Raw genomic sequence first — 24,737 nt, 5'->3', positions numbered from 1 at the left:
AAAGTCTGCAGGCCTCCACGCACAGACTACCTAAACCACTCAGCTCGGGCGCCTATCTGGGATGCGTTGCTGTCAAAGTGAAAAAGCCTCATCGCGCGAGACATTGCGCGTGGCTCCATCCCCCCCGCCTGCGCCGCCGTCGGCCCTAGCAGGGCTCTCGCCTCTCTGCGTCTCCCCGCCCTTTCGACTCTCTCCGCCGCTCCCAGAGAAGCCCCGCTGCGCGTAGGCGCAACCGGACGCGACGGCCAAGCCCGCCGCCACCCAGAGACCCACCACGGCGTGCGTAAGGAGCGTCGGTCTGCCGTCGTCCGAGAAGGTACAGGCGAGGTTCTGCCGGACGGTCTCGAAGCTCGCGGAGCCGGCGGCGGCTAGCCGCCGTGCCGTCCACGCACTCCCGGCTTGAAGGGCGCCGAGGGCCCTTCCGACGAGGCTGCGCAGCCGCGCCGCGGCCGCTTGGGAGCGGTCGCCTGTGGCGGGAAGCGCGTGTGCGCCGAGGATTCCGAGGGCGTGCCGGCAGCAGCGACGCAGCAGTCCGCCCGCTGCCGCCAACGACGCGGCCGCCTTGCCGGCGACCCGCAGGGGCCCGGTCAGCAGCCGCGGGGAGACCGAAGCAGGGCCGCGTCGCGGCGTCGTGGGCGCGCGCCCCAAGCGGCAGAAGAAGTCCTCGAGTCTCTGCGGGAGTGGCGGAGAGGGTGACTCGCCGGCCGTTGCACCCGAGGCGTCGCCAGCGGGTCCGTGGCGGCGCTCAGGCGTTGCAGCCCGCAGAGTGGATGGACACGCCGCGCCGAAGCGCGAGGCGTCGCCGCTGTACAGAGGGAGGAAGAGAAGCAGGAGCGAGAGAGCGCCCATCTGCGCGGCGGTCTTCGCCTTGCCCAGCCACTGGACGTCGCCGTCCACGCCCCGCTGCATGCGCTCGAGGTGAAGGCGGAGGCCCTGAACAGCGAGCTCGCGCATGCAGATGGCGACTGCCGGCGGGCCCAGCAGGCCGGCGAACGGCGGAACAGCCAGGCTGCAGACGCCGCCCAGCGCGGCCGTCACAAGCAGCTTGTCCGCCAAGGCATCCAGAAACGCCCCAAGAGGCGAGCAGACCTGCCACCGCCGCGCGAGGCAGCCGTCCAGCAGGTCTGTCAGGGAGGCGCCCGCAAAGAGCAGCGCAGCGAACAGCGGCGAGGGCGGCGGCGACCGAGACGCAGTCGCGGCGCCAGGAGACGGCCCTGGAGCTCCAGTCCCCAGAGCCCGCGGCGCGTGGTCCGCGAGGGCGGCCGCGGCGGACACGGCCAGCGCCGAGAGCGCCGGCGACGAGGCCGCAGAGCCGAGAGGGCGTGAGGAGGAAAACAGAGAAGTCAGAACATTCAGAGGCGTGGCGACGCGCGCCTCGGCGTCCGCGGGCTGCGCGGCGCCTGTCCACGACGAGCCGCCCAGAGCGTGGAGCGACGCGTTCTCCCGCGAGCAGAGGAACGAAGAGGGGACGACCAGCCTCGGGTAGAAAAGAGACGCAAAAAGGCCCGCACTCGCCCCCAGGCGAAGCCACGTGAGGAATGTCGGCACACGCTCGCGCAGCCACGACCGCAAGGCCGCCGCGGGCGCACCGAAGCGACTGTCGCCGAGCTGCCGCAGGGACGCAGTAGAGGAGGGGCTCATCGGCGAGGGAGACGGGCGCGAGGCATCCGCGGACATGGAAGCAGAGGAAGCCGAGTGCAACGGTGCAGGTTCCAGCAGTGAAGAGGAGAGTCGGCCCTCAGAAGCGGAAGAAGATGCAGAGGAAGAAGCGGAGTGGCAAGCGGACGAGGAGATGGAAGATGAGGGCAGGGGGGCGGGCGAACACGAGTCAGTGGAGGCATCAGCGGAGAGCAAGGCAGACAAGAGACTTGGAACTCCGTCTCCATCCGAGTTGGCTGCGGGCATCTCCTTCGGAAGCATGTCGCTCCGCGAGAGAGTCCACACTGCAGTGGTCGCTGCGCGTGCATCAATGCCCAGACGAGTTTCGTCCGCCGCGCCCATCTGAAAAGCATCGTCCTGCTCGTGCTCGCTCACACTCTCCTCGTCACGCGTCTCAGGCGCCGCTCGGCTCTCGGCGCCAGGCGGGTTCCGAGTTTCACTCTCAGGCCCGCTGTCCTTCGGCGCCTGCGTGACATCATCCGTCTCGCGAATCGGCAAGTCGGCGATTCGCAGCGCCGCGCGAAGCTGAAGAGTCTCTCTGGAGTGCCGTCGCAGCCCCTGGTCTCTCCCCTGCTGCTGTGCGCGCAGGTAGGGGACTTCCGCGGACAGCGCCCAGCCGAAGCCGCTTCTCGGGGCTCCCGCGCGCCGCGAGGCACTCGAGTGCTGCTCGAGCGCAGAAGGCGCCCGCGCGCGACCACCAGAGGCCCGCGAGGCAGCCGTCGCCCGCGGCTCGCTGGCCGCAAGGGCGGGTCCCGGCGCGCGGAGAAACGCCGGCAGGGAGGAGAACGCAGGAGTCTCAGGAGCGCTTGCGCGCCGGCGGGCGCCATTCTCTCTGTGCTGCTTTAGGTAACGGCGAATCTCTTGGTCGCGCTCGCTCTCGGCAGCCAGCCCGCGGGAAGGAGCCGCGCTGGCGACCGCTGCGCGGAGTCGGGCGCCGTCGACGGCATGGACTAGCGCGTGCGAGGAGGAGGCGAAGTCGGCGGGCAGGAGGAGCCTCCACGAAACAACGGCGGGGGTCCCGGCGCCTGAGAAAAGGCGAGCCTCAGCGGAAAGAGGAGGAATGGAGAAGGCCGAGAGGAGGCCTGCGAGACTCGTGGGGGGGCCCCATGGCTCAGAGAGGAGAAGAGCCGCGCACGGAGGAGACGAAGAGCAGAAAGAGATCAAAAGGAGAAGAAAAGGAAGGGGCGCGAGGAGACGTCTGCGCATAGTGGAGACGGGGCTTCTTCCATCAAGCCGAGGGGCGAACCCGATAGACGATGTTGAAAAATGCAGATGCAAGCACATTCACAAAGGAAGGCGGGACGAGAAAATGAGGGGGGTTGTCTCCCAAGAAGCGAGAGTTTAACGCCTCAGCATCTTCCCCCAGATTCGCTTCAAGAGCGCGTGGAAACACAGAGAAGGGGAGCACACATCGGCTCACGCACCTCGTCGGAGTCTGTAAAAAACACTGTATCTATTTTGTCAGCTGTGAACCACGAATGTTTCAAAGCATCCTCGATTCATTCGAGCACCGCACAGCGCGAAGGCATCCACTGAAAGGTCCCTCCGCCTCTCGCGTTCTGAGGAACATCTCGGCTCAGCTCGCCGTTCCGCCGCGAAAATCCGCTACGTTTCCTCTCTTTCATCTGTGAACGCGCATGCGTTGCTGTTGTTTGTTTCTTCGAATGCAGAGGCTTCGCGGCGAACAGGACGCACAACAGCGGACCCGGGGGTGCTTGTCTGCGTGCCTTTTCCATCGAACGGTTGCAGAGACGGCCAAAGCAACATGCGCGCGAAAGGGGGGTGCGCTGACGACAAGGCAAACGAAACCTTGAGCCCGTTTGAGCGGAGAAGTGCCGCGTCCATTGACAGAACGCGAGTCAAAGGGATTTGACGAGGACGAGGAGCATATTTCGCCGCGCGGGCTTGCTTCCTTTGTTTCGTGTGGCGAGCCGAGAAAGACGAGTCACCTATGGACAGTGGTGCACCAACGGCAGGGTCGATGATTGCGGAGGCTGGCTGTGGCCTTTCGAAACGCGCACACCGCGTTTCCTCGACACAAACAGCAAGAAACTTCCGCGAAATCAAACTTTCCCACCTTGTGCACCCTGCGAGGCTCTATGTTCCTCCATCTCTTTCTCTCAAGCTCCATCTTTTTGGCTCCAACCAACGCGCGGTGTGCCGCGTGCCTTCAAACCTGCAGAGCTTGGTGCCCAAGGAACCGCAGCGAGCGTGCTAACGTATAGGTTAGCGATTCGTGTTTTTTTCACGCAATTACTATTAACTGTCGTTTCCGAAAGTGAAAAACATTCTCATCCGTCTTGTTCGTAAACCTTGGTAGAACCTTCGACTAACGCAAGTCCAAAGTCTCTCAGAAGACACCCCCCCGGCTAATACCCAGTTCAACGCGGTGTACGTATATTCGCTCCGTCGTTTGAAGCGGCAAAACAGGACAGCGATTGATTTGAAACTAACGTCCTTTTTTCGGTTTTCCGGTGCGGACGGGGTTGTTAGATCCTTATGAATCGCCCGATTTTCTGGGAATCATTGTTCGTCCCCCTCCTGGCACACGGCCTCCTGCTCGTCCGGTGCTACGCCTGACACCACCTCGTATGAAGCGACAGTTGTCCGTATAAACTGATAAAATAGCGCATCCCGTGCATTTAACGTTCTTCCGACCGCGAACATTGACACGCGCGCGTAATCCGGTGCTTTGAAGGCGGGACGACGCCGTCCCTTCCTCTCGTTTGCTCTCTGATCCATGTTATCGAAAGCTTTGACGCTGTAGAAGCAATCCGCGGACTTGTTTAACAGAATCCGGAGACTGCCTGGAAGCAACATTCCAACGGAGGAGCAATCCTTCTCGCGCGCTGACAAGCCCGTCTTCTTCTACCTGCCGATTACGTGCAGCGACACGCTATTTCAGTTCTCTAATTCTCCGTTCTCTACTACCTTGTGTGCCTGTTTGTTCGTTTCTTGTATTTGCCCCTTAATATCTGTCTCTGGCGTCACTTGCCGAACCAAAGGGGCAGCCGCACGCTCTGCTTACTCTACTTTCACTGTTGGTTTCTGAGCCGCTCGAGGGCGTTCTCTGTCGCATTCTCTGTGGATCCTTGCGGGCAGCTTTTGCCCGCGGCGCCTTACGTGTGGGCAGCCCGAGCCTTCATCTTCCGCAGTCAGGTCCGGGCGCGCCGCCGTCGCCATCGTGGACGACGGGCGCTCGCCGTCTTATGTCCGCAATGACGAGATAGAGAGCCACGCGTCTGCGCACTCCGTCCTTTCGCCTGCGCACTCTGTCCTTTCGCCTGCGCACTCTGTCCTTTCGCCTGCGCACTCCGTCCTTTCGCCTGCGCGTCTGACCCGCGACGCAGTAGAGCCCCCGCCAGTCGACTGCGGCGGCAGCATGGCGAGCCGCGCCGGGCAGCTAGCGAACACCTGTGAGGCAGACACGGGCGGCGGGGACAGCGCCGAAGGCCGACTGGACCGTGGGGAAGAATTCCTCGAGGCGGCGACGCGCACACGCTCCAGCGGGCGCACAGAGGCCCCAGCACAAGAGAGTGGCGGAGACATAAACAAACCGGTAGCAGGTGACAACGGACGTGGACCTCAGTTGGGAGAGGCGCCGGCCGTGCAGACCGACGACGGATGTACCCCGTCGCAGACTGCGAGGGCAGAGAGCGACCCCGAGAGTCGCGGAGAGACGGAGACCCTTTCGCGCACCTCGCCGGGGTGTGCCGACCCGCGCGAGCGCCGCAGCGAGAAGCGCCAGAAGCGAGACTCTCGCGGCGCGGACTGTCCCAGCAATCACGGTGAGCGCTCCGTCGAAGAAGCCCAAGCTACTGCGCGCGAGAGAGAGAGCCGCTCTCTCTCCGGGGGCAGGGAGGATCAGGACGGCTTGAGGGCGCCGGCTGCCACGCAGACGAGCGAGGATGCATGCGTGCCGGAGGCGCTTCAGCGCCTGCGCCGCTACCTCGATCCGCGGGAGTCCGACGACGAGCTTTTTCCGCACGACGAGGTTGATATCTTCCATGACCGCGACGCCTTGGATTGCGCCTTCTTCTCAGCGGATGCCTCGCTCGCGTCGTCTGTCTGTGCGCCCCCGCACGCTCCCCGCCCCGAAGCGGCGGCCGCCCTCCGCCCTACGTCATTTTCTCCCGAGGCCTCTGCGGCCGCGTGTTCGCGGCTGCTGCTGGAGCCGCCGCGGGGGCTCGCGAGCGCGACAACTCTGGAGGCGCTGCAGGGAAACTCCCACGTGGAGGACTGTTTGACAGGCGGCGCGGAGTCCCCCAACATCCTCGAAATGCTGCGCCCCATTGTCCTGAGCTTCGCCCGAGATCCCTGCACGCAGCTCGCCAGAAACCTGCGCGACGCCGGCCTCATAGGCGCCTACCTCGCTGCGCCCGCCGACGTCCCTGCGCCAGGCCAGACGGGGCACGCCGAGGGGCGCGTAGACGCGGCCGCGAGAGACACAGGAGGCGACAGGCGAGAGACGGAGCCGCGAGCGGAGTCTGCGCAGGCAGGTGCGCGGGAGGGCGGAGAAGACGAACAAGAAGTCAGTCAAGCGAGCAGGAAGACGCGCCTAGAGTCTGGGCCCCCAGCGACAGAGGACGAGCCGTTTCTATGCAAGACGGAATACGGAGAGACAAAGGAAAGAGGCTCGCGGAGCGATGACGCGTCGCGTGTAAACGGGCGCGCGAGTTCCGAGGAGCGAGGACTTCCAGCGGCGGGGTCCTCTGCTTCATCGAGGGCGCTCTCCTCTCTCGACGACCGTTTCGCTACAACTGGTGCGGGCGACGACGCGGCGCACCGCCAACAAGCTGAGCAAGGCGCGCATGCGCCGCCGCCACATCCACTTCTCAACGGACGTGAGGCCGCAGACGTTCTTTCCTCCGCTCCAGCGTCGCTTCCACATCCACGGTCGGGCGAGGCGAGTGACTCACGCAGCCAGCCGGCCGCTGCCCCCACCGCGAAGCTAGAGCCCGCCCCAGGACGCGCGGCAGCTCATCCCCACGGCGGCGGCTCGCCAGCGCAGTCGTCGCCCGCAGCGGTCCCGTCGGGCGTTTCGCCTGAGGCGGCCGCAGCAGAGGGCGCAATCGCGAGGGAACATGAAGAGCCCGAAGCCCAAGAGCGCGCGGAGGCTCGCGCCGAAGAGCAGCGGCGCCTCGCCGAGGAGGGCGTGATGTATCTCCAGCTGAAAGAAGTCATTCTGGGTGTCGCGGCCGCCCTCGAAATCCAGCAACTCGACCCCATTCGGAAGCGCATGCGCGAGCGATCTCACCCCCACACCTCCCCCAACCAGCAAGCAGCCACGGCTTCTTCTCCTGTCGCGGCAGACTCGCCTGCTGTCCCTCAGTCGCCCAGCTTGGGGGGGCAGTGCAGCGACGGCTCGGAAACCCTCGCGGCGGGCGGCGCGCCGAGCGAAGCTGTAAAAACAAAGAAAAAAAGCGGGACCGCCAGTCCAGCGTGCAGCGGCGCCGCGAGTCGGCCGAACGAGCGGCAGACTCGCGAGGGCGAGGAAGCGCCGACAGGCGCGCAGCTCGACAGAGCCGAGAGGCCCGATGATGCCCGCGCGGCGAAGAAGGTGAAGAGGCGCGCCTCTAACTCTCTCAGAGACGTCTCGTGTGAGGTGGATGGAGAGAGCTCGAGTAAATGCGGCGGCCGCGCGAGACTTTTCGAGACGCCGAGCCACGATGAAAGCGCGGCTAGCGGCGCCCCGGAGAGCCGCGGAGGGCTGGACGGCAGCGCTGAGGAAAGACAAGGTTCAAACCCGAGCCCGGATGGCGACGGCAGTGAGCAAGGGCTAACAAACGTGGAGACGGAACCCGCCCATGCCCGGTGCTGCTGCGGAGAGGGCGGAGAAGAGGCGAGCGACGAAGTGTGGCGTCAGCGAGGCCTTCTCCGCTACACCGCGCTCTACGAAAAGTGGAAAGTCTTCCTCATGAAACTCGCCCCTACCGGTATGCGCGTGCGACGGCCTGATGTGCGCGCAGCCATGTGTGTGCTTGAATCGCTCGCAGACTGGCGTTCTTGGGGTACAGATGCGGGTGTATCGGAGTCTGAGCAACACGGCCTTCAGCGTAGAAGCCGCGACGCGAAACGGATCTCAGGCGCCCGTCCATACAGCCGTCGGGGGTTTGACTCCGCGCGTGTGTCAACGTAAGTAGATGCATCTTCATATATACGTACATTTATATATATACATATGCGCTTTTGTTTGGTCTCTCAAGCGCGTGCACTATGCGGCACGTTTATGTATGTGCCTGTCTGATTTTAGGAATGGGCTTGGCTTCGTATTTTGGGCGGTCGTTCGTGTTTCACGTGTTTCACGTCGCGCTGCCGTCGCTGCTCGAGGAGCTCGCGCAGACCGTTGTCGGCGCAACTCCGGCGGAGCTACGGCGCTTCGTTCTCGCGCTCGCGGAAGTCGCAGGGCTCCCCAAAGCCCACGCCGAAACCCTACTCGCCCAGGCGGTCTCTGCGCACGCCAATCGCTTGGAGGTAGGCTCTCAGCCGGCGCGCAGAGAGACCGGGGTGAAGGGTCGCGTTTCCCTTCCGTACTTCCTCTTGGTGCAGGATTTGTTACCGTTAGTGGCGTTATCATCCATAGCAGAGATTGGTTGAGGGAACACAGACGATGCGTCTTGCTCACGCGCGGCGTCGGTTCAGCTGGCGTATCGCGTCCGCAGAGTGACGCTTCCGCATGCAGGAACAGAAGCCAAGGTTCGTCGCGCAGTCTCAACAGCGCAGGCGTAGAGATATAGGCACAAACACCTGCATGTATATACACATCTCTACCCACGTAGATATATATATATATATATATATATACTCATATGGTTACATATATATGTATACATGCGTGCATGCATACATACATACATACATCTTTATATTTGTGAAGAGTATAGGTCGTCCCGCGGGGTGTATCTTTATGCGTTCAGTCCATTCTTCCGTCTGAAACGGGACTCGGATTTCTGCATCGGGACGCGGGCGGTGCGCGCGAAGAGCAAATGGGCATCATCAGTTTTTGCTGTTTGACGAATGACCGGCGCCCTCGGCACATGCGGCACCTAGTGACGGTGAAAAACATTTTCTCGCGCCAGCTGCCCAAGATGCCGCGTGAGTACATCGTCCGGCTCGTCTTCGATCGCAGCCACTTCACCTTCTGCCTCTGCAAACAGGGAAAGGTCATCGGCGGCGTCTGCTTTCGGCCTTACTTCGCGGAGGTAGGCGAACTGGGCTGCCGTCATCTAAGAGGGCTGGCGGCTGCCTACCGCGGCCTCCATCTGAGACACAATCGCGTCACTCTCTCATCTTCAGTCTCACGCTGCTGCAGGCTTCAGATGCAGACGTCCCGCTTGTGTCGAGGCGGATGCCTTGATAGATTGCACGGTTTTTTGGCGTGCGCGCCAGCCGGCATTTGCATGTCTGCAGATAGAGAGGCAGATATAGACAGATAGAGAGATTAGTAGGCATGTGTGGCGTCAGTTCTTTTATAGATTCCGCGCGCTGCAGGCTCCTCGTCTCTCACGAGTCTTTCGTCTAGCCACTCTGCGTGCACAGAGTTCTCACACACCTACATATACATATATCCGTCGCGGCAATTTCCCCGTTCATTTGTGCAGATACGGGATTTGCGTTTCGCGGCTGCGCATCTTGACAACTGTCTGCTTGTTCACATTGAGTGTATATGAGCGCGCGGCTCCATGCGTGAGATGCGAATCTGCGCCGCATGCGTAACTCTTCGGGGTGCGCATGCGCGGCGTAAGCTCGGCGCGCATCTCCATTCTGTGACGCGCCTTCCGCGCCTTGCCTTGTGCCCGCAGAAGTTCGCCGAAATCGCTTTTCTCGCGGTGACGTCGACAGAGCAGGTGAAGGGCTACGGCACGCGGCTGATGAATCACCTCAAGGAGCACGTGAAGAAGTCCGGAATCGAGTATTTTTTAACCTACGCAGGTCCGCAACGGCCGGCATATCGGGGGGCGCTTCGTCGGCGAATGCAGGAGAATAAAGGATGTACAAATGTGTCGGAGGGGGCTGCCTTTTGCGCCGACGCGTGGGTCGGTGCCGCTTTGTCCGTGCACAGTCTGGTTTGGGCCTTGGCGTGGTTGCGGTCTGTTTTCTGATTCATGTCTGCAGACAACTTCGCAGTGGGGTATTTCAGGAAGCAAGGCTTCAGCAGCAAAATCACGATGCCGCGCGACCGCTGGCTTGGGTACATCAAGGACTACGACGGGGGGACGCTGATGGAGTGTCGCATCAGCTCGCGCATCAACTATCTAAAGCTCTCGCAACTCCTCGCGCTGCAGAAAATCGCAGTGAAGAAACGAATCGAGTCGTGCTCGCCCTCGGTCGTCTGGCCCCCTATCACCTTCTGGAAGGTGCGCCAACCTGACTCCCGAGCCGCGAGAGGCGTCGCAGGAAAGCGTCTGGGGTCTGCGCCAGAAGCTAAGCGAGGGAAGAAAGAAAACGCACAGACAGCGCTTGACAGAAAGGCTGCCGACGCGCGTCTCGACTGGCGGGGAGAGCGTCGAACGCGGCAAGCAACGGCAACAAAGAAAAGCAAACCGGGAGCGCACGAAGAGTTGCGAAAGACGAGAAAAGGACGCGCAAAAACCGGGATGCAAAGCCGGGTCGAAGGAAGGCTGGCACATGATGCTCTCGAGGCTGTGTCTCTTTCCCGTTCGTAACCCTCTGCTCCTCTTCTCGATTCTGCTGCTTAGTCCCGTCTGGCTGTTTCCAGTGCCTGGCGTGTTTCTGGCCCTTGCGAGTGTCTCTACTTATTCTTCGGGTCTGCTTCTGCCACCACTTGAATGCGCGTTCCCTCGCCCGTCTCGTTTCATCCTTCCTCGCGGCCTGCCGCTTGCTTCCGCGCCTCGCAGGACAACCCTGGGCAGGTGTTGATGCCGTCGGAGATTCCAGGGCTGGCGGCTCTCGACGTGGACGGCGAGTTGAGCATGCTGATCTCCTCTGGAGGAGGCGCAGGCGGTCGCTTCTTCGGCGGGCTCCACGGCGCGGGCGCCGGCGCTGCGGGGCGGACCGGCGTGGGCTCCAGGAAAGGCCTCTTCGTCGGCGGCGCGAAGCGCGACGGCTTGGGCAAGGGCTTCGCGGCGCGCGGTCTGGGACCCAGCGCGCCGTCGCTCAAGGCGCAGATCGCGGCGCTGCTCTCCGCACTCGAAAAGCACTCCTCCTCTTGGCCGTTTCGGAAGCCAGTTTCAGTCAACGAGGCGCCCGACTACTACGAAGTCGTGCGTAGACCCGTAGACATCAGCACCATGAAGAAGCGAAATCGCAACGTGAGTGCGCACGGAGCGAACCGCGGCAGGCGCGCTCGCTCTCAAGCCAGGCACTCGCCTTCAAAGCGAGACGACGAGGCAGACAGAAAACGAGCCGGACGGGGGTGAGGGGGGGTGGGTGGGGGTGGAGGCGCATGTGGCCTTCGTCGCCCTGCCTGCAGGCCCCACGCGACTTGCGACCGTAAGACGAGAGGCCGCCGGCGACGAAGTGGAAAGAACTCCCGCCTCCTTGTGTCTCTCGTTTTCTCTCTTTCTCTTCGGGGCGAGGCGGAGACCTCCCGGGCGAACAGAGAGAGCGCGAGGAGAAGGAATCGCGCACGCGGCATTCTGCCACGCTGCACTCCGTTCCCCTTTGAGGCAGGGCGGGCAACGCGTGGCAGGCCTCCGCCGCCGCGTGGCCTCGTGTCTCTGCTTCGTGTCCCGTGAGTGCGGGTCGTGTGCGCTTCGAACGGGCTGCGCCATGTCGACTCGAGGCGGGATTGCCATCGCTGCGGGAGAGTGGTCAGGCGCCTTATTTTTGCGGGTTTTCTTCGTGTGTCTGTGAGCCGCCATGTCTGCCTCAGGGGGAGTACGGCACGCCCGAGGAGTTCGGGCAAGATCTGCAGCTGATGTTCGACAACTGCCGCGCTTATAACTCGCCAGACACGATTTACTACAAATACGCAGACGAGCTGCAGGCCTTCATACGGCCCAAAGTCGAGGCGCTCGGCAAGGCCTGAAACCCGAAACCCTGACCCAAGCCCCTCTAAAGTTTAAACGCCAGGAAGGACGCGCCTCGCGCGAATGCAGCATGCGCCAGTACTGCGCTCAAGGAAGGGCTGAAAGGGAAGGCTCATGGCGGCGCAGAGCGCAACGGGGGCGCAGAGTCGGCAGACAGCGTGGAAGCTGCGAACGCGGCTTTGAAAAAGAGTACAAAGGCGGCGACCGCGTTCGCTGACGCCGCAGGACTCGAGGGGGGGGGGGGGGGGGGGTCGATTTGGGTGGCGACCTCAGCGGATATTTCAGAAAAGTTCATGTATTTCAGTCGTGAGCTGACGCGGAAGACAGCGGGTCGTTGAAAAGTCGCGTATCGGAGGATAACTGCACGTGTTGGTGAATCTTCTGCGTTGATGCTTGTGCTGCTTCGCACGGGGGGGGCGGGGGAGGGAGGGAAGGGGAAAGGGCATCTTCAGTTCTATGATGCCTCCGCAGAGAGACACGCACGACGCTGTCGTTCTATTCTGTCGAGCGCAGCGCCATTGGTTTGAATGAAGGCGCCTGGCGCATGCCGCATTTTGTGTTTGGGGGGAATTCCATACTGCGAGTGTCTCTGCGGTGAAACAAGGACGTGTGCTGGGGGTGGCGAGAGCCACGCGAATCCCTGACAGGCCGCAGCGGCTCACGGGCACTCGCCGCAGAAGGAGAACGTCTCTTTTGAAGTTGGTCAGTCTTTCGTCTCTCGTGTCTGTGTCTCCTTCGCTTCATCCGAGCGCGGCGCTCGCGCCCCGCACTGCAAAAGCAGCTCATATTTAGAGACAGGGGAACACCAGTCGACAGGAAAACGAAGCAACACCGTGGTAGAATGCATGTCGTGTAGAGGAGAGAAGACAAAAGGCGGACGCGACAGCCAATCCCGACAAGGCAGAGTCGACAGCCAGCGTCGGAGGCAGAACGCGGCTACGCGATACGTTTTCAGCGTCATTCGAACTTTCTATTTCCTGCGAGGCCTCTGTTTTAGCCGCGCTTGCCGAAAACGCGGGAGGAGAGTTGAGGCAGAGAAAACCGCGCAAGCGTTGTCTCTCGAGCTTCAGCTGGGCCCCGGCCTCCGCAGCCAGGTAGAGGACTCCCTCGGTGACCGTTTCTAGAGTGGAAATGCAGGGATAACGCAACGACGAGTGCTCTACGTCTTTTCTAAAGTCGCTGCCTCCGCCGCAACACCGCACGTGGCGTGCTGAGTGGAGCAGCTCGACTGCCGAACACAGCGACTCGGGCGTTTGACTTTGTGGCAAAATTTCTTTCGTCTGCAAAACCCTCCTCACTCGCCGGGCTACGGGCTCGCCACGTTCGCGGACGGAAGAGCGCGGGCAAGAGAAAAGTGAAGGAAAAAAGCAGAGAAGGAACGCGCCGACCTGTGATGTCGGGGTGCTTTCGTACATAGCAGAGCATTCGAAGTGTGAGCGTCGGCACGCCTGACGTGTTCACAAACGACAGATGGCAACAAACGAGCGAAAATACAGAAAAACAAAATGAAAATGGTGAAAAAACAAATCACGCTGCATACACACCTCTCCGCACCCCGCAGCACACTCCGCGTTTGACCTTCAAGAAAGAGCCTCCGAACACCTTTCGCGGTGGAAGGAACTCGCCTTCATCTACTTTTGTTCTGCGTAGATCTGCACAGCGACTCTGTTGTTCTCAGCATCTCGCCGCTGCATCTTCCTGGCAAGATGTGATCCTTCTTCTCCTCAGCTTATTCGTAGTCCCTAGAGATTTTTTTTCGCTAGCGAGTGCAGCTGTCTGTGTGTTCACTGTCGTCATTCACTGCCCCAGTTCACCGTCTTTCTCTGCGCCATCTGCCTCTTCGTCTTCCATAACCGCGCCATCGCCCTGCTGCAAGCCTGCCGCGCCTCCAGGCGATCCTTCGTCGCCGTTCGCTTCCTCGTGTCTCTCCTCTTCAACCTCTGCAGCTTCTTCGTGTGAGTCCGCGGCACCGACGGCAGCGGGGGGGAAGGGTGCCGCTGCTGTGGCCGGCGGCTCGCTGTCCTTGTCGTCGGTCGCTCGTCCGTGAAGGAACGAGACGCCTTCTCCTTCGCTCAGGTGATGAGACTCCGGCACGGCCTCGCCTGCAGCGAAGCTTTCCTCCCCCAGCTCGCCTTCGCCGACGCCCGCCGCAGCCGCGCCGCCGGCCGCGGCGTCAGACCCTGCCTGCGGCGAGGCACCCGCGTCGAGGGGCGACAGCCGCGAGGGGGCCGTTAACTCCTCGTCGGCGCCTGTCGGCGCGTTCTCATCAGACAGAGGTAGCAAAGGATGCTCAGCTTGGCGGGGGGTGCCCTCCGGAGGCGCGAGCGCCTCGGGCTGACTCGCCGTTGAGATCAGCGGATGCTGAGGCTCCTCCGCGCCTTCGTCTCCTCGACGCGCCTCAGACGCGTCGTGTGGCGCTTGCAGCTGCTCTTCAGCCCCCTCCTCCAGAGTTTCTTCCTCGCCTGCATTTTCGTGATGGGACAGAGTTTCCTCTGCGTCGCGGCGCGGCTCAGTGCCCTCTGCGTCGACTTCGGCCTCGTCCGCCCCCCCAGCCTCCGCGCCCTCCTCCCTCTGCTCCTCCCCCATCTCCTCGTCTGGTGCAGCGCCGCCCTCGAGCAGCGCGTCGGCGTCCGCAGCCTCGTCGTCGCCGCGGGCCGCCTTCCTGTCTCCTTCGTCTTTCTCCATCTCCTCGTCCAGCGCGCCGGCCTCCTCGGCGACGGCTTCTTCCTGCGCCTCCGCCAGATGCGTGCGCGCGTCCGCGGCGGCAGCGACGGCGCTTTCTTCGCCTTCCTCCTCGGCCTCAGCCTCCGCCGCAGACGCCATCTGAGCCTCTTCACCGGCGTCCTCCTCCTCACGCCCCGCGCACTTGCCTGCGCCTGTGAAGGCCGCGCCACCCTCATCGGGACACCCCCCTCCGCGGACGCGTTCGGCTCCAGCCCCTGCGCGGAGGTCGCGGAGCTGCGCGCGCGCCTCCTGTAGCTCAGCCGCGAGTCTCTCGAGCTCCCGCTGCTGGGCGGCAGTGGCCTCCGCCTGCTGCTGCATGATTTGCTCCTGTTCACTCGTCTGTCTGAGGAGAAGGTCACGTTCAGCCTCGGCTTGGCGCTTCTCGGCCTGCAGCTGGTTCACCCGTAGCTGCGAGGAGGCGATGAGTTTTTCCTGCTGCTGCTTGTGCTGCTTGAGCTGCGCAATCTCCTTCTGCGCCTGGGCAGCCGCGGCGTCCAGCACACTCCGCATCTTCTGCTGCTCCTGAGCCGCGAGCGTCGCGGCCTTCGTCGCCTCCAGCGCCTGACCCGCGGTCGCGACCGCGACGACGCCCACTCGGGCCACGCGCCCCACCGCGGCCGCGACTTGCGGCGAGATCGCGGCGGAAGCGGAGCCCTTCTGCGCCGCCTGCTGCTGCTGCGCCTGCTTCAGCAGCGCCTCCTGGCGCTCCACGCGCTGCCGGAGAAGTGCGTTGCTGCGCCGTTCCTGCTCGAGGAGACGCTGCGCCTCGCTGCCGCCCTGGTGACTTTGCCGCGCCTGCGCAAGCTGCTGCTGGAGTGCAGTCTGCTCCCGAGACGCCTTCTCCTGCACATGCTGCAGCTGCTGGGCATGCTGGCGCGCGAGTTGTTGGTGACGCTGCAGGCCGGTCTCCAGCTCAGCCTGACGCGCTTGACTCTCCTGAGAAACAAACGCCGCGCACACATCCCGCTCCGAAATACGCTTGCTACGCACATAGAGATATGCGCATGGGTATATGCGCATGTACGGGGAGACGCGCTGTATACAAAAAGGGGCAGGAAGGCGACGTGATACAACATATATATACACGAATATACAGATATTCACGTGTACACACATATATACATATTTATGTGTGAATATGCGAGAGTGTTGGACTGAACCGGTACGGCTGCATCACCGATACGCTGGGATGTTAATTCACACGCGGGCATGTTGGCGCGTGTATGGGAATCTTCAATCGGATCAAAAGCCTTACCTTGAGAGAAGTAGTCAGCGAGGCTCTCTCTGCGCCAATCGCCTGCAGCTGCTGCTGAAGGCGCTCATTCTCTGCCTTCACCTGCTCCATCTTGTTCTTGTCCACCTGCCCACAACCCACACGGCACGCATATTGTACACGTATATACATATATATATATATATATATATATATATATATATATATATATATATATATATATATATATATATGGATGCAGATTTGTGTATATTTCCTTTTGCGCACTCCTGCTGCAGCTTGCTCAGAAATCGCTGTTTCCTGGATTGGGTTGCTGCATTTTCGCCGAGCAGGACGTGTGGAGGGACGAGACAAACGCAAAGGTGTGTTTCACTGATCGTACGCAGGTGCCTTCGGAAGCATGTGCTGTGATCTTGGTTCGTTCCGCAGCGAGCCGGATGCGTGTAAATCGCAGCACAGAAAATAAACTTGCATTTCGAGAATGTGTGGAGGAGGGACGTATTTGTCTACCGTACCCCTTGGAATTTTTTTATCATTTTTTGGTAGTTTTGCTTCCACTCCTCGGCTTCAGCGGCCAGACTCTTTCGCTGCGCCTCCGTCGCTTCCAGCGCGGCCTCCTTTTGGCGCGCCTGGAGCAAAAGCGGCTGCAGCTGCTGGCGCTGCTGCTGCAGCTCCTGCTGCTGCTTCCTCTGCACTTCGTGCGCCGTGGAGAGTTCCTAAAAACCGCGGAAAAATCAGGACGAGGCACACCATCAGAACCAAGCCGCGACAAAGAGGGGCTCGCAGAAAAGAAGAGCGAATGAAACAAACTCAGCCTTGAAAGAGGCGCACCAGCGGCGCCGCAGACAGGCCTACTCCACGAAGCCGTTGACGGCCGCCGAGAGACACAGACTGGGCACGAATCACCGAGGAGAACGGCGAGATTACACCCGTGGGTGATGGCGCCAAGGCACAGCCCAAAGGCGCCGCGCGCTTTGCGCAGCCTTTGCGGCGACTTCTTCCTCTCGGAAGTCTTGCTCTTGGTGCGTTGCGGCGTGTACCTTTCGCAGGCGTTCGTTGTCCAGTTCGAGAGTGGGGATTTTGGCGAGGAGGGTGTGGTTCAGTTGATTTGTCTTAAGCTCCTCTTCGAGCTCTTCGAGTTTCTTTTCCTCGGTGCGGCGCTGCGCGCGGCCCTCCTCGAGCTGCTTCCTGAGCACGCGCAGCTCGACTTCCTTCCGCGCCATCTCGAGTCGCGCCGCATGCAACTCTTCTTCCATCGTGACTCGCATCACGCTCGCCTCCTCCAGCCGAACTTGCAGCAGCGTCTCCGCCGGCGACGCCGCCGCAGCGGCCACCGCCTCCGCAGAGCCTGAAAGAGCCGCCGCCGAGCTACGGAAGAGAGAAAAAGCGAAAAAAGAGACGAAGCGGACTGAAACCGCGTGACCAGGAAGGAACAGGGGGCCAGAGGCGAGTGCCTGGTGCACAGACAAGGAAAAACGAGAAAAGACACTCGCCTGCGAGAGTGTCCTTACACTCTCGCAGGCGAGTGTCTTTACATGTACGAGACTCCTGCAGTCCGCCAACTGCTATTTTTGGAACCAGTCGAGGCTCAGTTCCGTCCCCGACACGGTTTCTGCCTCACTTTTTCGCGAGTTTCTCGTTCAAATTCTTGCAGTCGATCTTCAGGCGCTCCGCGTCGCGCAGAAGCGCCTGGTTCTGTTGTCGCAACGACGAAAGCTCCTCCTCCATCTCCAGTCTTGAAAAAAGAAAGAAACAAACGACTGAGGGACGCACCTGGGATGCAGAAAAGCCAAGGACTTGCCGGTTATCTCTGGCGTGCAAGCGCAGGCGCCTTTGATAGATGGATAGCGCCGGAAGACGAAACCGTAAGGGCATATAAACATATATATAGATATATGAATATATATGGGTAATTTGCGAGTGTATACATATATGCATAGATGCATGCATATGCGTAGGTGTGCAGGTGGCGGTAGGCGGAGGATGAAGGCGCAGGACAGCCAGCAAAAGGGTGTCTCTGCGCACAGAGACTTGTGCGTGCTTCAAAAGTTGTTGATTTGGCATCCGAGGTTACCTGTGTCGCCTCCACACTTCCTCTTTTTCATCTTTTTCCTCCTGGAGTTTCCGCTTCTTCTCGCGCAGCGTCTGGACTTCCTTGTGAACGTCGTCGGCTCGACGCATGTCCTCGGCGCGCGCCTCGCGTTCGCGCTTGTAGCAGCGCTCGGCCTCTTGGCGTTTCTTCTCAGCCTCTTCGAAGTTGCCGCGCAACTCCGCCGTCTGGGCCTTCAGGTTCTCCACGACCGCGGCCACCGCCGCCTCAGCCGCCTTCTGCGACACGACGCGGTGCTCTTCTTCTCGGCGCTCCAGGGCCTCCAGCGTCGCCTGCAACTTGCCGATTTCGACAATCTGCAGAGACGAACCGCAACAACCGACCGGCGCCGAGTCTGCCTCTAGCCTCCCCCTACTCCTCGCGCGTCTCGCACCCAAGTGCCTCTTCCTGACAGATGGAGTCGAGACTCCTTCCACACACTCGCGCCGGTCTCTCGTCCGCGCCACAACCGTCAATCCCCCTGTGTGTGTGTGTTCTCTTCTGCCGTTTTTTTTTGGATTTGGGTGCTTACCCTGTCTTCTTTTTCGCGCAGGAGCTCCTCCATCTTTTGTTTCTCCTCTTGCACCCTCTTGGTTTCGTCCTCGAACGCCTTCTGCGTCTGCTCCAGCTTCTCAGCCGTCGCGCGCTGCTCGCGCTGTTGCTCTTTGGCGACGTCTTCCCAGTGCTCCTTGAGCGTGCGGCAGCTTTCCACCTCCTCGCGCAGCTTCAAAATTTCCGTTTCCTGCTGACTGAGCTGCTTCTGCAGCTTCAGGCACTCCTCCAAAGACGCGCCCGAGGCCGAGCTCCCGCGCTGTGCCGGCGCGAGCGGGGCTGCGGGCGCCGGCGCTGCAGGACCCCCCTGGCTGTCGCGCTCTTCGCCCGCGCTCGAGGACCCGAACGCCGACGAAGACGCGCGGCGCTGCAGGAACGCCACCAGCTTCTTCTGCTCCTCCAGCCGACTGCGAACCTCCGCCGTCTGCTGCTCAGCCGCTCTGCGGAAAAAAACGAGAGCCGAAAAGTCCGCGGAGATGCACGCACAGCCTCGCCGCGCTCAGCCTCGCCGCGCCCAGCCTTGCCGCCTTCACAGCAGAGGCATGGAGGGCACACTCGAGTGCGTTCTGAAGCGGAGAAACTCGGCGTGTCACGGTCTCCGCAGAAAGACAGCGGTACAGAAAAGGGACTCGTCAGCGTCGATGCACGCACTAGGCGAGAGGGGGCATGTCCAGAAGAGAGAGGCGCGCGGTGGAAAGTGGAGAACAGAAACGAAATTTGACAGGAACCAGGTGTCCGTTTGGTGCCCGCGTGTGCAGCGAATAGGAAAAACTCAACGACAGCGAAAGCAGGGCGGAGACGACGGAGAGCCTCCCTGACCAGAGGCCTCCACAGTCCCTTTGCTGTTCCTGTGCGTCGCACCAGTCTCACTCGTGGCGTGTCGCGGGGCTTACTTGAGTTTTGTTTGCAGGACGTGGATTTCCTCGGTTTGAGACTCGGTGCGTTGCTGCAGGCTGTTGCATTTCTCCTCGCGTTCGTGGCATATTTCCCCGCTTTTTTTGAGTTGCTCCTGGAGGACTTCGAGGTCCTTTCTGTGCTGTTCGCAGAGCGCGAGGTTCTGTTTCTGCTGGAAGTCGACTCGGACCTGCAGCGAGGAGAGGTGTTCCTGAAGCTCGCGCTTGGTCGCGCCCTCCTTCTCGATGGCGTGGTCAACTTGCAGCTGCAGCTCCTTCGCGCTGAGCTCCTCGAGCTTCCACTTCTGCCGCACATCCTCTATCTCGGCCTCGAGGCGTTTCTTCTCCCCGCGCGCCGCCAGCAGCTCGCCGCGCAGCTCCGCCTTCGCGACCTCCAGGCTCCGCGTGCGCTCCTCTGAGGCCGCGACCCGCGCCGCCGTCTGCTGCTGAAGCAGCTGAAGCTGCTCCAACTGCCCCTGCAGCCGCGTGCACTCCTTCTTGAAGAAGCTCGCCGTCGCCTCCTCCGTCGCCAGCTGCTGCTTCGCCTGCTGCAGCGCCTCCCGCTGCGCGCGGCCCTGCTGCTGCTCCACCGCGAGCACTGCTGCCACTTCTTGCAGCTGCACACAGACCGCGACACGCAGCCCCAGCGCAAGACGTGCGACCGGAGTGCGCGGGAACCGATCTCTAGGACTCTATCACTGTTTGAGGCCTCTAAACCCTCAGGCGGCGCAAGTTGAAGAAGTGAATTCTGCGACGCCTAGCAGACTACGATTTGAACAGCAAACTGCGTGGCTGGCCTCAGTGTGCCTGCGTTTCGGCTCCGATTTTGCGCTTTGCAGGGGAGACACCTCTCCCGGCGCGCTGCTGTCGAGTGCATCTTACCTGCTCCACGAACTTGGAGAGACGTAGGCGATCTTGGCGCGAACTCTCTTCTTCATCGTCATCGTCTTCGTCTCGGCGTTCATCGGCGTCTCCGTTCCTTTTTCGCTTGTTTCTGCCTTCTCCCTGTCCCCCGCGGCCCGTCTCTGTGTCGTTCTCTTCCTCTGCGTCGCCACGCGCCGAGAGCGGCCGCGAAGACGCAAGAGCGAGGCGCGCCTCCAGCTGCTTCATCTTCTCCTGCATCTCCTCGCGCTGCTTGAGCTGCAGCTGCACAGCGGCCGCAAGCTCCTTCCTCTCGGTTTGAGCGCTCTCTAAGTCGCTCTGCAGCTTCACTAGCTCCTTCTGCAGCTCCAAAAGCTGCGTCTCGCGCTCGCGCTGCTCCAGGCTCTTTGCCTCGGCCTCAGTCTCCGTCAGCTGCAGCAGCTTCAGCTTGAGCGCGCTGAAGCGAAAAGAGATGCAAGCGGAGAAAAGGACAACGAAGCTCCAAAGAGGCCGTAGGGCGAGCAGAGAGCAAGCGTAAAAAACAGAGGGAGACGGCAAGAGGCTCACACGGCACTGCGAAAAAATGCAAATCGCAGTGCAGCAGTGTATACATATCCTTGGTCGTATATATATATATATATATATACATATTTCATACATATCTGCACTGCATCTGCACTGCGTACATATATATACTACGCATATGTCTGGTGCATATCCGCTTGCGACACGGTCACTGTGGACGGTGTGTGTGACTTGACACCCAAGCTTCTCCTCTCGCAGGGAAGCTCCGGCTAGCAAGCTGGACTCCCGCAACGACATTCGATGTTCGAGTCCTCGGCCTAAGAATGTGTAGATACTGCCACTCAGGGAACCGTGCGCCTACCCTCGCTCCGCTCACTTGTTGTGCTCAAGAAGCTCCATGAAGTCGAGGAGGCCGGCGTCGCTTTCATCGTCTGAGAGGCTCTTCTCCGCGTTTGCCTTCGCGTCGTGCTTGCCTGCGTCGGCGTCAGGCCTCAACGCGCTCTGGGGCGCCGCCGAGGAGACGCCAAAGAGGCTGCCGCCCAGCGACGCGGCGTCGGCCTTCTCTTCAGCGCTTCGGTGGCCTCCTAGGCGCTGCACTTCCCACGCAGCCACAGCCAGCTGCCTCAGCAGCTCGTCGTTGCGCTGCAGGTAGCGCCGAGACTCGTCTTCCTTCCGCCGCAGCTGAAGAAAACGCCGCACCGGGAGAGCACAAACGCATCGGCAGGCAGTGCACCAAACTTGCACACGCATGCAACAGCGCTATTATATATATATATATATATATGTAGGCAATATATATGGGCATAGCAACAGGAAGGGGAACAGAGGACGGCGGCAAGAGGCGGTTCAGAAATCGACAAAGAAGGCCTTGGATGGGTGTCCTTCGTTGGCGTCAGACGCTCCTGCGGTCGCCGCAGAGGAAGCGGATATGCGTGGCGGCATTCAAAGGCAGACTGTATGCATGCAGTGCGGCCCTGATGGACATAATGATGGACATAAAGCGTTTAGTGTTTTGGGTTTAGAGATCCGCCTCCCCCCCTCGGCCTCGGCAACGTCCCCGGCTGGCGCACTTGAACTCGCAGGTCGTGGGAAATGTCTTCTTCGCGGCGGTGGAGCAGCAGAAGCTGCTGCAGGCGCCCGGCGAGCTGGTCGCGGTGCTCGGCTAGCTCCGCGAGGCGGGAGTCGGTCTCCTTCTTTTCCTCCTGGAGCTGCAGCGCAGCAGCTTTCCATGTCGTCGCCTCCTCTGCGCGTTGCAGCAGACGCGACTTCGCCGCCAGGCACTACGGAAAAATCGCAGCAAAGACAGGCAGGCTCCCGTTGCCTTAACGTTGTGAAAGCGCAACCGGCCAAGTACGTCTCGGCCTCTCTAGCATCCTAGCGGAGGATTCGAAAAGCCTCCTGTCTGTGTCCTGCCTCTCCCTCTCCAAATCGAACTCAACGACGACTAACAAATACATATGTACACATATGATTCTGTGACCATATATCTGTGCATATATATATATATATGAAGCGACAGCCATGTCCGCAGTGAAATCGCTCACGTGAACATCGTGCGGAAGGAGGATATGCCCTACTTCTCCACGCATGAGGCAGACATAACGTCTCTCGTCACATGCGTTGAGCGGTGGCGGGCGCAGAGTCCTCGGATTCAGCCGCCTACCTCGAAGGTTTTCGCATCTAACTCCGTCACGAGTTCAATCATCTTGTCGTTGAGAACTGCCTGAGCTGCGCCTGTTTTGTCTCCTTCGGTGCCGTCTGCGCCGAGGCGCTGCTGCAGCAGATTCGCTGCCTCTTCACGCGACAGCCGGGGCGGCACGGGGAGCGCGAGTCCGTCCGCAAACAGAGTTTGGTCGCTCAGATCCTTGCTCAAAGTCCCCCGCGCCGCGCCCGCACGCGTGGCTTGGAGCTCCTTCTCCAGGCGGTCAGTCGTCTCCTTGAGTGAAATCACCTCGGCCTCTTTCTCTTGAACCTGCAGGGGGCAAGAGACGCGAAAGAAACCGCATACAAACGAGATGTGTCTGGCGCGATCAGGCGAGGCAACGCAAGATCGTCTCACGAGACGCAGGCACGGCGCAAAAGAGACGACGCCGCCGGCGCCCGCCAGCCTCCTGCGGGTGCATACGGCGCGGGTTTAGGGCTAAGGGTACAGAAACGTCCCAGCCATGCAGAGATCCGGAGTGCTGAGACCATCCCCCAAACTCCAGCGCACCGATCGATCTCAGTGGATCTGTGGAGAGGAGAGGCAGACGCAGGCAGCGCGACGGCGCGCAGGCGAAACTGCGGAAAGCATGCACAAGCATGTGGTGGCGAGAAATTGCGACAGCGGCAGAGAGAGAGAAGCAAAGGCTTCGAGCTTGGGACAAAAACACACATGGAGTCTGTGTGGGCGTCTTACAGCGGCCGTGAGGCGTTCATTGTCCCGCTGCAGCTGCGCGTTACTTTCTTGCAGCGCTTGGAGGCACTTCTCCTGCTGCTCAACCTGCTGCGTCTTGAGCGCCAAAAGCTCCTCCTTCAGCGCAAGCGCTTCGCGAGCCGCCAGCAGCTCCTGCTGCTCCTTCTCGTGGTCAAGGGCCGCGTCCCGCTGGTGCTGGCGGAGAAGAGCCTGCAGCAGCGGCAGCAAAACGCAGACTCCGAAGTGCAGTAGAAAGAATCGTTTACTGTTACGTCAGATACACAGTGTCCGCCGAGTACCCAACGTACTGAGTAGGGTATTGCAGAAAGGAGGTTGATCATGACTTTAGCATCCCAGAGACGCGCCTCCGAAACTCACGGAGAGGAGAGTGCGAACAGCGAGACGCAGACGCCGTGGGACGGGTCACCGCAGGCGCGCCGAGAGGCGGAAGCCTAGGCCGCGAAGATGCTCCGAGGCAGGAAGGAGCGGTTAAATCGGAAGAAAATGGGAAGAACTCGACAAAATAGGGCAATCAAGACGCGAGGCATGGCTATACGAGACACGCCACCACGCCACCAGAGCTGAACTATCGCTAACAGACAGAAGCAAGCTCGAGTGGACACTGGAGGAATGTGTTCTCTAGAACCTTTGCCTCTCTGTGTCCTCCTCTCTCTCAATTTTGATGCAATAAATCAGCATTTTCTGTCACTCTTCCTCTCTCTCCCTTCCGGTCCCTCTGTTCTCACCTCTAAGTCTCCAGCCTTCTTGCTCTGCAGCACTTTTTCCTCCTGGACTTCCTGCAGCTTCGCGTCGAGCGCAGCCTTAGTTTTGGCTGCTAGGCGGGCGGCCTCCGCGGCTTCTTCGAGCTGCTGCTGCTGCTCCTGTCTGGCGAGGGCGAGTTGCTCCCGGAGCTGCGTCTGCGCTTGCTCGGCAGCCTCCAGGCGCTGCTGCTGCAGCCGCTGGCGACCCTCCGCCGCGGAGGCGCTGGCCGCGGCCGCGAGGCTCTGTCTCTCTGCGGAGAGTCTCTCGACTTTCTCCTTCGTCAAGCTCTCAACTAGTTGCTGCTGCTCCAGAATCAGTCGGTCGTTCCGACTCTGCAACTCGAGGACGAGGTCCTCCGCAGTGCGCAGCCTCTGGCGCAGCGCCGCCAACTCGTCCTCTGTAGTCCCCTTCGCCTGCGCCTCCGACGAAGACGAACGGCGGGCAGTCTCGCCTCCCTTCGCCGTCGAGTCGGCGCCGCCCTCTCTGCCCTCGGCAGCCGCCTCCGCGCCTCGCAGCCGCTCCAGGTCCGCGGCCTGCTCCTGCAGCAGGCGCCGCAGGTGCCCATTCTCAGAAAGCAGCGCCTCTCGCTCAACGGCCGCCGCCTCGGGAGACGTGGGGGGCAAGACATGCTCGCCAGCGCTTGGAACAGGGGCCGCAGCAGACAGCCCCGCGTGCGCTGACTCCGCTCTGCCTTCCATCGCCGCCGTCTGAGAGGTGGCAGGGGACTGTGCGCCCTCCTGCTCCGCGTCCATGTCGCCGGCCTCCGGAGACGCCGCAGGCGTCGCGTGTGCGTCGTCGCCAGGCGCCTGCTCCATGGCGCCTCCGCGTTCAGAGAGATCGCCGGCGGCAGAGGAGGGAGGCCGCTGGCTCACCTCGGGCGCCGGCGCGAGGCGGTCTGCCTCTTCAGAGGCAGCCGGCTGCGCGGTCGCGCTCGCTGCGTCCATGGCGACCAGGCCGAGCAGACGGGTGAGGAGGCACAGGCAACCGCCGGGGGGACGACGCGACAGCAGCAGCAGCCGCGAAGGATTCGCCGCGTTCAAGGAACGATGTG

At 61.5% G+C, this 24,737-nt stretch overlaps 3 protein-coding genes across 3 annotated transcripts; 1 reads left to right on the top strand and 2 right to left on the bottom strand.

Annotated features, from left to right (window-relative positions):
* Nucleotides 1–72: 72 nt before the first annotated feature.
* BESB_012360 (uncharacterized protein) lies at nt 73–2,865 on the bottom strand (the record flags this gene model as incomplete). The annotated part of the gene is made up of 1 exon (XM_029359966.1): nt 73–2,865. One exon carries the CDS (start codon nt 2,863–2,865, stop codon nt 73–75), a length of 2,793 nt encoding a protein of 930 aa, XP_029216633.1.
* A 1,293-nt stretch (nt 2,866–4,158) lies between these two features.
* On the top strand, nt 4,159–11,650 carry BESB_012350 (histone lysine acetyltransferase GCN5-A; the record flags this gene model as incomplete). The annotated part of the gene is made up of 8 exons (XM_029359965.1): nt 4,159–4,226; nt 4,762–7,595; nt 7,913–8,133; nt 8,577–8,861; nt 9,462–9,591; nt 9,775–10,016; nt 10,518–10,931; nt 11,495–11,650. 8 exons carry the CDS (start codon nt 4,159–4,161, stop codon nt 11,648–11,650), a joined length of 4,350 nt encoding a protein of 1,449 aa, XP_029216632.1.
* A 1,798-nt stretch (nt 11,651–13,448) lies between these two features.
* BESB_012340 (uncharacterized protein) lies at nt 13,449–24,630 on the bottom strand (the record flags this gene model as incomplete). Its single annotated transcript, XM_029359964.1, has 14 exons — nt 13,449–15,311; nt 15,631–15,735; nt 16,125–16,325; nt 16,650–16,977; nt 17,231–17,344; nt 17,684–18,015; nt 18,231–18,690; nt 19,144–19,760; nt 20,026–20,461; nt 20,906–21,210; nt 21,600–21,809; nt 22,193–22,501; nt 22,928–23,134; nt 23,671–24,630. 14 exons carry the CDS (start codon nt 24,628–24,630, stop codon nt 13,449–13,451), a joined length of 6,447 nt encoding a protein of 2,148 aa, XP_029216631.1.
* Between the last annotated feature and the right edge of the window lie 107 nt (nt 24,631–24,737).

This window comes from Besnoitia besnoiti, chromosome IX (genome assembly GCF_002563875.1).
Source record: "Besnoitia besnoiti strain Bb-Ger1 chromosome IX, whole genome shotgun sequence".
Classification (NCBI taxonomy): domain Eukaryota; phylum Apicomplexa; class Conoidasida; order Eucoccidiorida; family Sarcocystidae; genus Besnoitia; species Besnoitia besnoiti.
This window is presented reverse-complemented; position numbering and strand designations above follow the sequence as displayed.